General features: G+C 50.5%; 5 protein-coding genes across 5 annotated transcripts; 3 read left to right on the top strand and 2 right to left on the bottom strand.

Annotated features, from left to right (window-relative positions):
- Positions 1-908: 908 nt before the first annotated feature.
- On the top strand, positions 909-1391 carry N7468_005651 (RpiB/LacA/LacB family sugar-phosphate isomerase; the record flags this gene model as incomplete). The annotated part of the gene is made up of 1 exon (XM_058474947.1): positions 909-1391. One exon carries the CDS (start codon positions 909-911, stop codon positions 1389-1391), a length of 483 nt encoding a protein of 160 aa, XP_058330687.1.
- A 1929-nt stretch (positions 1392-3320) lies between these two features.
- N7468_005650 (putative U-box domain protein) lies at positions 3321-4382 on the top strand (the record flags this gene model as incomplete). Its single annotated transcript, XM_058474946.1, has 4 exons — positions 3321-3403; positions 3535-3805; positions 3835-4071; positions 4149-4382. 4 exons carry the CDS (start codon positions 3321-3323, stop codon positions 4380-4382), a joined length of 825 nt encoding a protein of 274 aa, XP_058330686.1.
- A 436-nt stretch (positions 4383-4818) lies between these two features.
- On the top strand, positions 4819-5335 carry N7468_005649 (acyl-CoA-binding domain-containing protein; the record flags this gene model as incomplete). The annotated part of the gene is given in 3 exon segments (XM_058474945.1): positions 4819-5031; positions 5049-5141; positions 5216-5335. 3 exon segments carry the CDS (start codon positions 4819-4821, stop codon positions 5333-5335), a joined length of 426 nt encoding a protein of 141 aa, XP_058330685.1.
- Positions 5336-5570: 235 nt separating this feature from the next.
- Positions 5571-7419, bottom strand: N7468_005648 (tyrosyl-DNA phosphodiesterase 1; the record flags this gene model as incomplete). Its single annotated transcript, XM_058474944.1, has 4 exons — positions 5571-6049; positions 6279-6712; positions 6784-6896; positions 6946-7419. The coding sequence occupies 4 exons, from the start codon at positions 7417-7419 to the stop codon at positions 5571-5573; spliced, it is 1500 nt and encodes a 499-aa protein (XP_058330684.1).
- A 777-nt stretch (positions 7420-8196) lies between these two features.
- Positions 8197-14017, bottom strand: N7468_005647 (uncharacterized protein; the record flags this gene model as incomplete). The annotated part of the gene is made up of 5 exons (XM_058474943.1): positions 8197-9397; positions 9566-9835; positions 10320-13126; positions 13194-13959; positions 14007-14017. 5 exons carry the CDS (start codon positions 14015-14017, stop codon positions 8197-8199), a joined length of 5055 nt encoding a protein of 1684 aa, XP_058330683.1.
- Positions 14018-14225: the final 208 nt, after the last annotated feature.

The raw sequence follows: 14225 nt of genomic DNA, 5'->3' as shown, positions 1-14225 counted from the left end.
AGGCTGCGGCTCCTACTCCGTCACCGAGTGGATATGTGTAGACAGGAGCCCGGTTATTGGCTGCACTTCTACTAAGTCACCGAGTCCTTTGATTGAGTTTCAACGGAAGAAATGGAGGGGCCTGCTACTCCAACTGCAGCCCGTCTCCCTATCCATAGCTGCGCCTTCCGTAGCTCGGAGTCCATTTCCATTGCCTCCATTTGCCTCGCACGGGCGTTTGGCGTGCGGCACCAACCTAGCGTCCCTGGCGACAGCCAGGATCAGACCATCCGTGTTGCACTGCAGCCCATTCAGAGTCCCTACAGTTAGTGGGCATCTAATATCAGCCACATCCGACTGTTGGTGACATCGATGGCTTTTTCGGGCCCAGAGTCGAGATTCCGAACATTCCCTTCCCTCATAGATGTACCCAGTAAGACGGTAATACAAAGTAAATGGGCATGTACCGCACGTACGGGACAATACGGGGGCCCTAAACCAGAATCCGAACCGGCAGCCAATCGAACGCGCATCCAGCCACTCACGCTGCAGCTTCCCCAATGCCATGACGCTATGGGCGGGGCAGCCCATTCCCCCGCCTACCGAGGGGGCATACGCGGCGTAACCATATCAAGGGTGCGCGAGAGGTCAATCTGACTTCTACGGCCATTGGAACAGGTGGAGCTGCTGCCCAAAAATGCATCCAAAAAGTGAGGATTGGTTCCGTCAAGCCGTGCTCCACTCAGATTGCCGCATTGCGCAGTAGGGAAGGACGAGCGAAACCTATAAGAGGGGGGGCCACCAGCCGATCCAGGAGCTCGATTTGATCCTTTTCTTTCGTGTCTAAACAGCATTTATACGCCTATACATACCCTATACATACCCTATACATACCCTATACATATACCCTCCTCCTGCACAAAGCAACAATGTCTGACGCCAAGCCCTTCCGCATTGTCATGGCCGCCGACGAGGCCGGTGTCCCTTACAAGGATGCCATCAAGGCCGTTCTGGAGAAGAGCCCCCACGTCGAGTCTGTGCAAGACGTCGGTGTCAATAGCACCTCTGACAAGACTGCCTACCCGCACCCCGCCGTGGAGGGTGCCAAGCTCATCGCCGAAGGCAAGGCGGACCGCGGTCTCTTCATCTGCGGCACTGGGCTTGGTGTTGCCATCTCCGCCAACAAGGTCCCTGGCATCCGCGCCGTCACTGCCCACGACCCCTTCTCCGTCGAACGCTCCATCCTGAGCAACAACGCCCAGGTCCTCTGCTTCGGCCAGCGTGTGATCGGTGTCGAGCTCGCCAAGAAGCTCGCCCTGGACTGGCTCAACTACCGCTGGGACCCGGCCTGTGCCTCTGCTGCTAAGGTCCAGGCCATCAGCGACTACGAGGCCAAGTTCAGCAAGGCTTAGATGTGTGGAATACTTAATTAATGGCTCCCCGGGTTGAGTATGGGGCTCTTCTGTTCTCGCGGCTAAGGACTGCCCCGCCCCCGCATTCCGTCTTTGTCGCCATCGTATTTAATGGTCGGGCTGGATGGTGGATCCTAGTAACCCTAGTATTGAGCATCCTTTGCGCCAATCGCGCAGTCCTATTTGTCTTGTCCTATACCGAGCGCACCATGATACCACGAATACAATGCTGAATATCGATGACGAATCCAGAGGTCATAATGAAACTATCATAGATACCATGTCCGAAACTTTTAGTCCTTGTGTCCTCATGAGTCTCTTCTACAGCAAGATCTCTTTTGTTCCAACCGTTCCTGCATTTCTTTTTCATCAATAGACATGGTTTCGGTCTTAATATACAGACTGCTTGAGAAGAAATATAGGAGACGACCTATAGAAGATCATCTGGCAAGGGACTATGCTCAAGTGTATTGTGTCTTACAGTGCCGAATTTACGATGCGGGGAAATGGTGACCACAGGTAGGGGACCTGGATGAATCATCTGATCGAACTTGATATTGCTATACGCGAGATTGTCTAAAAAGAGGCCCGTTTGACCCAAGGGTTGAATCTAGCCCTTCATCAAAACAAGGAGATGGAGATAAGGGAAGGGCCATGCTCGCAACACCCTCGATAACTGGCGTAATGAGCTACAAAGGGCTAAACCAAGAATATTGGCAGACCGATAGGAGACTCTCTACTACAGAGTCATGCTGGTTAGGCATCTATCTCAGGCCAATATTCCGGGCCTATCATGAGACACGAAAGGATCCAGAGTGGTATCTTAATGATCTACTACGTGATGATTGTTCATAAAGAGGAGGGTGCTGTGGGCGAGCCTGCAACTGCTGTGAAAGGCCAAGGAGTACTCGACTTCAGGGTAACGGGCATTGCACCAAGGAATGCGGATGTTGTATTGATTTTCGTGGCTTTGAACTCAACAAATATCAGCAAAAACTTTGCCAGCAGCCCCCTTTCGACCTTGGAAAGGGTCCTGGACAAGCCGATTGCTACAGCAACTATCTTTTCAGTGGCTATATTCTCGGTCTTCACAGCCATTCCGCCAATATTTGTATGGACAGGCAGTGACCTTTATGACTTTGTCTTCTCCTATACGATTTTGGCTTGTGGGGTCTTGATATAAGGAGATTTGGGAGCGATGTTAGGATTTGCTTCCATTGAGAGGCCTTGTCTCGCATACGGGAGGATCTTGCTACTATGGTATGTTCACACAAGGAATAACTCTAACTCTATACAATTGAAAAGGACATCCGGGCATCGTAAAAATCTATACACCCTGGTGTCACAAGTTAAAATTACAAACCTGAACACGAGTAACAATATATGTGGAAAACTCGAAAAGCTGATCTCAACCGGAACTAGATGATGCCCTTGTACATACGTCAAATCGAAGCACTGCAATCTTGACCATTTTCCGCCATGGACATCAAACACATAGTCACATTGGACGCATTATCTCCTCAGAGACTATTGCATAAGTTAGTACTATGGGAGCTGGGCCTACCCACTGCACCCACCTGGGCACCTGGGCAGGTAATGGCATGCTGACTCATCTGTTCTGCGGAGGTCGATGACTTTCTATAACGGGATTTCGGATAGCATCAGATCGACAACTGTACAGAAAGGTTGGCGTTGAAACAGTGGAAAGCCCCGTCCGAGTCTGTCCCCACCTCCTTTCTTGATATAATAATATATCTGCCGCTTTGATGCGTCAATCTTCATGACCGCCCATAATCCCATTCTCCATCCTTCTCCTTCCCATTCCCCTTCGATCCTCAGCGGGCCGCCCCACCTGGGGAAAACGAATTGATCGCTGCACAGCACCCTTACAAACCCACACGGTATAATTCCTGGCCTGGTACAGGCGAAATGGCGCAAGAGCTGAAAGCCAAGGGCAACGAGCTCTTCAAGCAGGGCGATTATATTGGCGCCGAAGAATACTTCTCCCAAGCGTAAGCCTCCCCAGTAACTATACGAGCCGCCCCAGCCATTACGAGTGATGTCTGCGAAAGCGCGCCCGTGGAAAAAACCCCCCCAGATGAGCTTCATGAATATCCATTAACTGACCGCGTGCCTGGTGTAGAATCCTCAAAGACCCCCGTGACCCCACCTTCTTCACCAACCGCGCCATCTCCCGGATCAAGCTCGAGAAATGGGCCGAGGTTGAACAGGATGCCCGCGCCGCGCTGGCAATCTACGGCACCAAGAATCCGGCCTCCCTCAAGAGCTCCTACTATCTTGCGACGGCGCTGTTAGGGCTTCAGCGGCCGCAGGAGGCGCACGATGTCGCCGTCGAAGCATACGAGCTAAGTCTCAGAGAGAAGAATGCGCAAACGGAGAACCTGATGCGGACGGTGCTACGTGCGAAGCAGCAGATTTGGAGGGAAAGGAAACCGCACGGCTGCGAGAATCAAATGAGACGTTGAAGAGCGTCGAGCTTCTCATCGAGGCAGACCTGGCGCGCTCGATTGCTGAGCTCCAAGCACAACTGGACCGTGGGGAGATCGGCCAAATCGGATTTAATGAGGACCAGTCTGCTCTGAGGGCCGATGCGGAGAAAAAGATTCGGACTCTGAGGGAGGCATTCGAGATCTCGTCCAAGGGGGAGATCAAGGAGCGGGTAAGTGGGATCTTTTTTTTTTCTTTTTTCCTCTCTAGAGAGGTTCCCTGGTGCTGATACGTATGTTCCCCCCTTAGGTCGTGCCGGATCATCTCGTGGACGGCATTACATTCGAGGTCATGTATGATCCTGTGATTACACCGTCGGGTACCAGCTTCGATCGCGTTGGCATTGTCAAGTATGTCGAAAAGGCCGGGGTGGACCCCATCACCCGGGTTCCCATGACCGTCAAGGACTTGCGCCCGAACTATGCGCTCAAGGCTGCATGTGCGGAGTTCCTGGAGAAGAACGGGTGGGCTGTAGATTGGTGAGTTTCGGGATATTCAAGCTGTATAGTATATTCATGTTCAGCTGCATTAGCGAGTGGTCCCTATGAGCACAGGCATCTTATTTGCATCAGTGGCGGCGTCCAAATTAGATTTTGATTGGCTTTTCGAAGATCGTCGATGCACCCTTCATCTACTGCTTCACGTGCGGCGAAATGTAATTGGCCTAATGCCAGCATCACCTCGGATGGACCAGGTACCTGTTAGGGCCCGTAGAACCAAAATCTTGGAAACCCTGGGATGCCAAACCAGCTGGACAACTGGCGGGCTGCTCTGTCAGCAAACACCCCCACCATCAACACCCGGGCCCCGCCGCCAGAGCTGTCGATCCTCAACAAATCCATCCTGCTCTCCTCAGTCCACTCTCAAAGCTCACCCAACCTCTCTACGACCGACCTAAACACCGTCCCCTCCTCTCAAAATGGCCGATATCCCCAACTTCATCTCCACCTTGGAGATCGCCCAGAAGAAGGAAAAGTTCACCCCCGAAGTCCAAGAAGCCGCCGCCGGAATCGATGTCGAGACCCTGAAGGCTGCTGTTGCTGCCGCCCTCGCCGCGGGCGAAACTGACGAGATTTCGGACCCCGCCCAGGCCGCTGCGCTGAAGGCTGGCTTCGAGTTCGCCGTCAAGGCCGTCATGATGCTCAAGAGTGCCCCCGCCCCTTCGAGAAGAAGGACCTCTATGTGTATTTCAAGGTTGCCCGGGGAGAGGTCGTTGAGAAGCCCGGCATGTTCGACATGGTGGTATGTCCCCAAAGGCGTCTCCGATGTTCTTGTGCGTGAGCATTCTTGCTAATTCGACGGTTTGTGTTCTACAGAAGAAGCAGCTCTTTGGTGAGTGGGAGAAGGTCAAGCACTTCAGCAAGCCCAAGGCCGAAGCCCTCTACATTCAGTTCGTCGACACCTACATCGGCAAGTACGGTACTCGCGACGAGTAAAAAGCCCCCTTGGGTTTGTGGATTGAATATTACGGAAGGAATACAATGGATAGTCCATATGGTGGAATAGATTCATCTTCCCCAAAACACGAAATGAAGCGATGCATCCACGAATGAAATACCTGTTATGGATAGCTTATACTCGTTGGACTCATTGTAATCAACGAGATTTGACCTTCTTAATTTGATAAGCGGGAGAACGGGTTATGAAAGTAAAGGGATCCGATATTTGGTGCTAAACCGTCCAGGTTCTCCCCTGCCAGTCTGGAATCGAATGCATGGCTGTAGCACACCATGGCTCGTCGGATCGACCGTACGGAGTCAAAGGAAGCTTGTAGGGCATGCGGAAGCCAACGACCGTAGTAACACCACTGCAACAGTGTCCCTTGGCATCTGGCTCGTCTTTCAAGAAGCAGGGTACCATGATCGAGTTTCGAGAATCTGACATATCCGCTCCAGATGAAGTCGGGGGTTCCTCAGCAAGCAGTCCTGGCCAAACCACCACGCCAATTTCATAGCTGCAGATCCTCACTTCGCCGCTTTGATTAGTCCCCGCACCCCACGCTTGAATAGAAAGATTGGCGGATGTGACCATAGCCCAGTCAATAGTATCCAGCTTGTCCGAGTCTGCAAACCGAATATACGTTTTGATATGCGGCGCAGCGCGGCCTCGCCCAGCGTCGCGTTTAGGCTTCTCATCCAACAGATCGATCACTTGGGGATCACCAGCCCATTGGCATAAGTATGGACGCAGATACCGCAACTGTTTCTGTTGCGGGCACTGCTAGTTTTCATGTGGATCGAGCCGCCTGAGACATATCCATCGAGAGATCGGCGTATCTCATCTGGGGTCGGAAAAATGATTGAGTATTTCGGCGAGGGTCTTCAGATCTCGGTGCGAGAGCTTTGAAGAACGTGTCTTTGAGCCATTTGTCAGTCGGACCCAGCGTAGCAACCGATGATATTTGTACAACAATATGGGCCTCTTCAGATCGGCTCTTTTCATCGTTTTGAGGTGAATGAGAGATAGGAATCCTGCCCATGAGGTCTTTCAGAGCCGGCCAGCCCCAGAGTGTTGCTCTATCAGAGTTCAGGTCATTGATCTTTTGCTTCGAGGGAACACTTGCAACGAGAGCCGCGCGGATTGCGCCGAAGTCATAACGAAGCAGCTCTTTTACCAGAGGGCCCGTTTTCTTTACACCATATGTCTTCAAGTAAGCCAAAAGATCTCGCTTGAAGCGGACACCGGTTCCCAGGCCTGAGTCTACTGGTGCTGGGCTGTTAGGATCTCGCAGTGGAAGAACAGGGGATCTCCAGACGGCTTGAGTCATGTTTGTCCAATCTTGACGGATCATGTTAGCTGTGTGAATAACCACTCTGAGCTAATTAGCAAGACTCGATATACGAAAAGAAAGACAAGGAAACAAAGGTTGAATTTAGTTACTGACTCTGCCGAATCATCATGCCGGATAAGAATCATCATCTTCGAATGATGTGTTCCGAATGCTTCAGGCATGAAGGCTACAATGGGCTCGACATTTGGCCAACGGGCACATGTCTCCTGCAGGCTCGATTAGACAGATCTAGTGCCAAGGTGGAATGAGGCTTACTTCCACTCGAATGCGGTTGCTGTCTTCCCTTCTCCAAGACCCATGGATGACTTTGACCTTGACAAGCTGGCGAACATCTTCGTCGAACTGGGACATGAGAAAATCAACGTCGAAAAGATAGTTGAACTGCCAGCATTCTCGAATCATTGGATCACCCAGGACGTCGCTCAGTTTTACTGTGTCCGTATTCAGACCCTTCCCATCATGTAGATCTCGTATGTGCGTCAGTTTGAATGGCGATGGGAGCAGACGGGGCCGTGAAGGCTCTTGATCCAGGCTATTGCCGTGTGCCTGGGTCTCACCAGGCTGCTTTGAATTTCCTGAAATGGGCGCCTGAGATTGCCGAGAATTTGATCTGGGCGGCGGACTGATAGATCTGTGAAGGGATGCTATGGAGGACTGTCCATTGTGTGCGATCCCGTCGAGTTTTCTCGACCCGTCGGAGACCTTTGTCCGCTTCGCAGGGCGCTCCATTGAGAGCCGGCTGCTAGAAATCACCGGGCGGAGAACGTAAGGCCGCGCAGGAACTTGTGAGTGAAGTAGACTAGGTAACTTCAATCTCCGTATTTGGGTACAGCTCTGTAAAATAGACCGAGTGGTCTTCAGAATCATGTGGATTGTGAAACGTCGTTTAGAGAGAAGTGAGAGATGGGCGAAGAACCAAGGGCCACGGCGGTGGTCGCCAGCGACCACCGCCCGCGGCCCATGCTATCCTTCTATGCACTTTGGCATTTTGTACAGGATTGAATTAATTTGGTTTGAGACTAAGACTAGAAATGAATTTAATAATCGAGGGATACCCTTCTCTGCCTTGGTAGTTATACATAACATTCTTTTCTATGCCAGGTGGGGCTTTCCTACCTTAACTGCGGCCGCTTTTACGCAAGCGTACGAGGGCGCTCAGAGTCAGCATCAGTAAGTAGATTTCAGTCCGGGATTTAGAGACTAAGCTACTCAGTGATTCTGACCAGGTGCCTATTAGATACTCATCATAGGTATCTATTTCACATCTCGTAACCACTTAGCCTATACCTAGTGTCAAGGAACAACGGGATTCGATGGCGTTTCACCCTCGATATAGTGTTGAACTGTTGTGGACCTACTTCAGTGGAAGGAACTCCTTAATTTTGGAACTCTCCAGTGAAGCAACGTGATCATCTCCATGCAGCATGATACTGGGAAAGCGATCACTACAAGTCGGCTACCCCGTCTCCCTCAGCTCCCACAATCCTCATCAACAAGTACAGCAGCTCAAATTTGCAATTCTCTGAATGCTTCTTCCAAGTCACGGGCGTGAACCACCCCATGAGCGCTCTGATGATTCTGACCACCCACCGGTGCTCCGCACTCTGGGCACCGGGATAGTTGCATGGCCATTCCACATTCTCCAATAGTGAACGGATGTCCATTCTCACAATAGTACCAGTGACCTGTTCCTCTGAATTCCCTTGCCATGGCTTTCAACACAGCCAACCGCTCTTCATTACTCACCGGCGCATAGAATTTTGCACCACGAAGCATCGCCCTCGTCCCTTCGATTTCGTCAGACAATCCAGGCGTCTGATCCGGATGCTCCTGACAGAGTGTGACTGCCATGTCAATTGCAAGATTTGCTTCACCTCGTAGACTTTCTGCCAGGGAGATATCTTTGATGTTCGTTATCTCAAGGGCATAGAGCTGAGCGAGGAAAATGGAGCTTTCTGCTTGGTGAAGAATACGTCTGGAAGCTTTTGCGTCATTAAACAAGCGGCGACAAACCTTTCTGTGTTCTTCGAAATCAACATATAATTCGCATTGGTCGATTCCGGGACGTAAGTGGTTTTTCATGGAAACAAAATCTCCCAGGAGAGCGATATCTATGCGGAGCAGCAACGAGGTAGCTTGGATTTGTCCTTTGGTTTGCAGCACAGTTTCATCGAACCTGAATTGATCAGACGTCTTTTTGCGTCGCCGGGCATCCTCAACCATATTGCGGACGCGATTGTATGGCTGCTCATCAACTTCGACTTGTTTCTGATAAGCCACAATCTTTTCACGGAGACTCAGGACTTGATGCCAGCGCGATTTATGCCTTTTATTTAACAGTCCTCTCATCAACGCCACTTGCTGCGAAGGGGATCCCTTGAGTTCAATTCGAGAGTGTCCATGAAATAGTAATTGCGCCACTGTGTCGGAATATTGCTCTTGTAGTTTGGACAAGGCCTCTGGCAGTTCTTGAGCGAGAGGGACATATCGTTGGTTCAAGTATACTATCAGCTTCTTCGTTGCTTCATCTAGCAATGCTCTTCTCACCAATCTACCATAGCGAGAAATGTTTCTCAGGGATCCACGGCATGTTGCACATGCTCGGATGTCGCCCATGGAGAATGGCTCGGAAGATGCGGCGATAGAGATGGGCCTGCTCTGGTCATCCATCTTGTAATGCTTCCGTAAGTCCATCTGGCCGTCTATGCTTTCGATAGTCAAGAAGTGCCCACATTGAGGAAAGATGCATGGGTTCTCGAATAGGTTGATTTGCTCATAGGTCTCCCCCTAGGATGAAGTCTACCGGGGTCTGCTTTACTTCATCCGATGCACATGTTTGGCAGTAGTTCGCTGGCGGACAAGTCTCCCCGCATACCGAAGGGCATTGATGGCCACATACCAAGAGCTTGCCACAGCGTAGAGAACATGGAATGTGATCGCACGGGGCGGAGCAGGGCATAGAGCAGCTACTGTGGGGACAAGAGGAGAGACATTCACTAACAGCGCAAGGAGCACAAGGCTCGGAGCATTTTTGCGGGCATCTGGAATGGGCACATTGCACTTCACAAGGTAGGGAGCATGGAGAGCATGGTTCTTCGCCATGGCAGTTGGCATTACATGAATGAGGACAGGTAGTATAAGGACGCTTGCACTTATGAGTGCATATCCCGTGATCGACATTCAAGCCTGTAGGGGTCCTCACGGTACATTGGAAGCAGGACTTTATACAACCATGTCCACACGGCAGCACCTTGTCGCAGGCTTTGAGACATCTGTATTCGTCATTGTCGACCTCGGTATGGCAGGGAACTCTAACAGGATGACCGCATGTTGGAACTTCCTTTTCGGTAAGCACAGGACACTTCACAAGGGTCAGATCCTGCGCCTGCCAGCATGGAAGGGAGGCCATTCGATGACCACACGGAAGAATCCTTTCAGAGTCATATACAGTGACTTGGCAATTTTTGGGGCATGGGTCTCCACAGGGATTTGGACATGGGTGCACGCAGTTCTTTCGAGGTCGAGGGCAGGCCTCTAAGCAATAAACCACCCTGTGCAACATTTCGGAATGACACTTCTGTTTACAAGGATGGCCACATCCAAGACGCTTCCCGCATGACAGAGTGCACCCTCCTTCTGGCGAATGGTAAACAAAGTGGTCTGGTTCTTCCACCACAATGGGCGTGTCAGGATGGCGAGGGCAAGTCAGTTCGAGTTGGGTGCCCAAATTGCCATCTTTTTCCAAGATATGAAGAACCTTGCCCCACATGTCGACTCCCCTTGATGTTTCGGAGTTTCCAATGATGTACATCCCATGCTTAGCACGAGATAAGAGAACATTGGCACGGTTTGGTGTCCGCAAGAAGCCACAGCGGCGCTGGCTGTTGCTTCTGACTAGAGAAATCACAACGACTTTTGCTTCCTCTCCCTGGAAGTTGTCAATTGTCGCCGCCCTCACAGTCTGGAGAAGCGTAGACCTGGATACACCTTTTTCCTTTTTCTCGCCGTCTTCTTCCGTGAAACCGGCGTTGCCCAGATCTTCTTGATCCCCTTCTCCCAAAGTGACAGTATACGACTCAGCGAGCTTCCGACGTATACGGTGGAGCTGGCCAAGGTATGGCGTTAACACTGCAATGTCGCCGCTCTCATAGACGCCTTGGCGGAGAAGATGATTGACCAAGGCAACAGTCATCTGAATCTCATGGTCATTCCAATGGGATGTTGCCATCGGGTCTTGATTCAGGGTGTCGCCTTCTGTATATCGGTGATCTAACCAGAATAGTCGTTTCTTGATACCCATCACCTCAGGATACTCCGACACCGAAGGAGCGTCTTCTAAGCTCGGGTAGAGTGTATCCCGTATAAGGCGAGATATCGATGGGAACATCCGTCTTTGGGTTTCAAGGGTGCAAAAGGGGATCTGAATCCCGACCTCGTCATCGGGCTCCACAAGCCTTTCAAAGAGTGATCTATCCAGAGCATACTGGCTGCCCTCATGGCTCTCCCGGGAGAGTCCATAATTCTGTATCTGGGGTCGGAGCTGTTGATGGTCTCCAATAAGGATTACATGTTGAATGGATGGCAGCAATGAAGTTAGCAAATGCGCCTCTAGAACCTCACCAGCTTCTTCGCAGACTAGGACCTTTGACTTTAGGCGCCGGAGCATGTCTAAATTACGCGCGAGTCCTGAAGTGGTTATTCCAATAACATCGGCGTCGCGTAGGCATCGTAAATCTAGCTCATCTCGAATTTTGTCCCAAGAAGCCTTGGCTTCGAGGTGCGAGGTAAATATAGCCTGAGCTTCGAGTTGTGTGCGTTCCTTCTGGTCGTCGACCCAGTATCTGTGAAGATTTCTCCGCTCAGTCGCGGTCATTTGGTCGATATGAATGTGACGCAGCTCCTCAAGACCGCGCGTCTGGCTATTGATGTCTTTTCCACCCTTCAGCCACGATTTCATTGTCTTCTCGGGATCGTCTTTGGATGCCGATGCCCTTTCATACCCGTCATGGTCCTTATCAAAAAATTGACTGTAGCGATCTGGATGAAACGTTCGAAGATAATGTTTAACGCTTATACCCGATCCAACGGAATTCAAATGGATCTTTCGAAATCGTTCCTCCAGTCCGTCCAATACGTTATGTAATTCCCATTGGCCTGTTCTCTCAAGCCTTGTCTTTTCCACTCTCACTTTTCGAAGCTGATGTTTTTCCAGACGCTCAGACTTTGATTGAGAGCCAATGCGAATGACTTGAGAGGTGATATTGCTATCCAGAAGGTCTTCCAGCAGCTGGTCCAGTGCGTGATTTGTATAGCAGACACAAATAATCGGTCCAAGTCCGGATGCAATCTGTGATTTGTTCTCCAGGAGAACTTTGATCAGCGCCACTCCGGTGAAGCTTTTCCCAGTTCCAGGTGGGCCTTGAATCAATCCGATGCATCGTTGGAGGGTCGTGACCAAGGCCCTAGCTTGCGCCTCATCGAGTGTGGAGTTTCCTCTGAGTTTCTCCATATCCACAGGCTCAGATGATGCGACCTTAAGACTAGATTTATCATTCATGAGGCATTTCAGGTCGAAGCTAAATCCAGGGGAGGTTGCATAGGCTGGTGGAGGAACGTCGACTAGCAGACTTAAGGAGTCGACCTCAAGGGGGGCAAGAAATTCAGACATTGAGACATTTGCAAGTTTCTGCATTTTCTGGAGAGCGCGCAAGGTGGGGTGGAAAGAGGGCAGCAAGATGCCAGGAAATTCCAGGAGAGAAATTTGGGAATTGTTCCTTGCAGTATTCCCAGTACGGCAATTCAAGATGTATTGCCAATTGGTTTCACTGGGCTCCACCAGCTCCAGGATGACCGAGGCATAATGAGCGCTTTGTGAAAGTGAAGCAGACATTTTCCACTGCTTGTCGTTCGCATCTTCTTTCTCATGACGTCGATCGGGGGTGGCTACCGTGCAAAATAATGCAAAACCTCGCGGATCAACGAGGCAAACGAGCGCACTTGGCTGGAGCCGTTTAGAAAGATTCCACCATTCTTCCCGCCTCTTTTTGTCGGACCCTTTGAGGCTAACGAGCTGAGCAAAGCTCACAAGAAACTGCATTCCAGAACTTCGATGGAGATCGATGCTTTGAACGTTGATGTGCCGGTAGACATAGGTTCTGGTTTGGTTCTTCCTGATGTCCCTGGAAGAACTTGGATGAAGCTCTGCATGAATTGAATCTCGGAGTTGACCAATAGTATCTTCTCTTAGTAGTCGGAAGTTCCGATCTAACAATCCAGCTATTCCGTTGACATGCCACTGCCGTGGGTCTTTCACCGGAAGATACTCCGCGCGAGGGCTGTTTATCTCGTCAAAGGTAGGCATGATGTTGATTTTCGAAATATCGGCAAAATCATTGTCGTGACGTCCACCGGGGGGGGTCCTTCCGCACGACAAATGCTGTGCTTGGTTTATCAGATATAATCTTTTTCCGTTGCTCCACTAAAGCTGGCAAAGAAAGTCCCACATCGAGACGCCGTTGCAGACGTTTTAGGTACTGGAGAGATTGCTGAATGGGCGACAGGCTATCCACGGCGTAGAGTGCCGTAATGATGTCGGTAAAGCGCTGCGCAAGCACTTTTAGATTGTCTTGCACAAAGGCGACGGAGTTGAGCTCAATGACCTGAGAAAACACGAACAGGGACATTTCGAGGTGAACTGACGCAGCTTTTGTATCACCCTCTTTTTCAATAGCCACGGCGTCAGCCAGAAATTCTAGAAAGGGGTGTGCCCGCCGACCTCCCACTCCATAGATACAATTATAAATGGTGCCAACATCCTGTTCCAAAATCAACGACTCATGGATTTCCGGGGAGCTAATGATCTCCAAGAAGGACTGTATCTCGACATGGAAGATTCGGGTCTTCTCAGTCTCTGAAATTGACGAGAACTCTCTTTGGATCAATTTCTGGATCAATTTAAGGCCATCTTCGGAGGCAAGGCAATGAATGACATTTTGTCGAGTACCCTCATCAGTAGTCATGAGCCTTCTCGCCTCTTTGAAGAACGGACCCAACTGTACTCCCGATGCACGGCCATAGTGGCCAACGGGACCACCAGAGAGCTTTGCTCTCCATCTTCCGAACGAAGCAGCTTCGCTATTATGCTCTTCATTCGAACCTCCTGGCTGACCTCTAGATTTGTCGAACACAGGAGCATGCTTCTGGCCCACATGCTCGTATCGACAGTTTCGGAATTTGCAGAACCCCGTCTGAGCAAAATACTTGCATATTCTGCATTTGTTAGCAAGACGAGCTGACTCGAGCATATCCTCTCTTACTTTTTGCCCATTTGATGTTGGCTGGTCCCTTATGGAACACTCAAATCTCCTTTCAAGTTCAATAAGCGGAGAAGAGGAATCTCGCTACTTCAAATCAGAGGTACTAACGAAACGTAGACTGCGAGAAACTTGTAAATAGAGCAGAGAACCGGATAGAAAGGGAAATAGATTTGTCCGAATCTACGAAACACGGGCACCCGGAAAATAAAGAGCCTCCCT

The sequence above is a fragment of the Penicillium chermesinum genome (genome assembly GCF_028974085.1).
Source record: "Penicillium chermesinum strain IBT 19713 chromosome Unknown utg000004l:1.0-3345178.0:1.0-3348027.0, whole genome shotgun sequence".
In the NCBI taxonomy this organism is placed as follows: Eukaryota; Fungi; Ascomycota; class Eurotiomycetes; order Eurotiales; family Aspergillaceae; genus Penicillium; species Penicillium chermesinum.
This window is presented reverse-complemented; position numbering and strand designations above follow the sequence as displayed.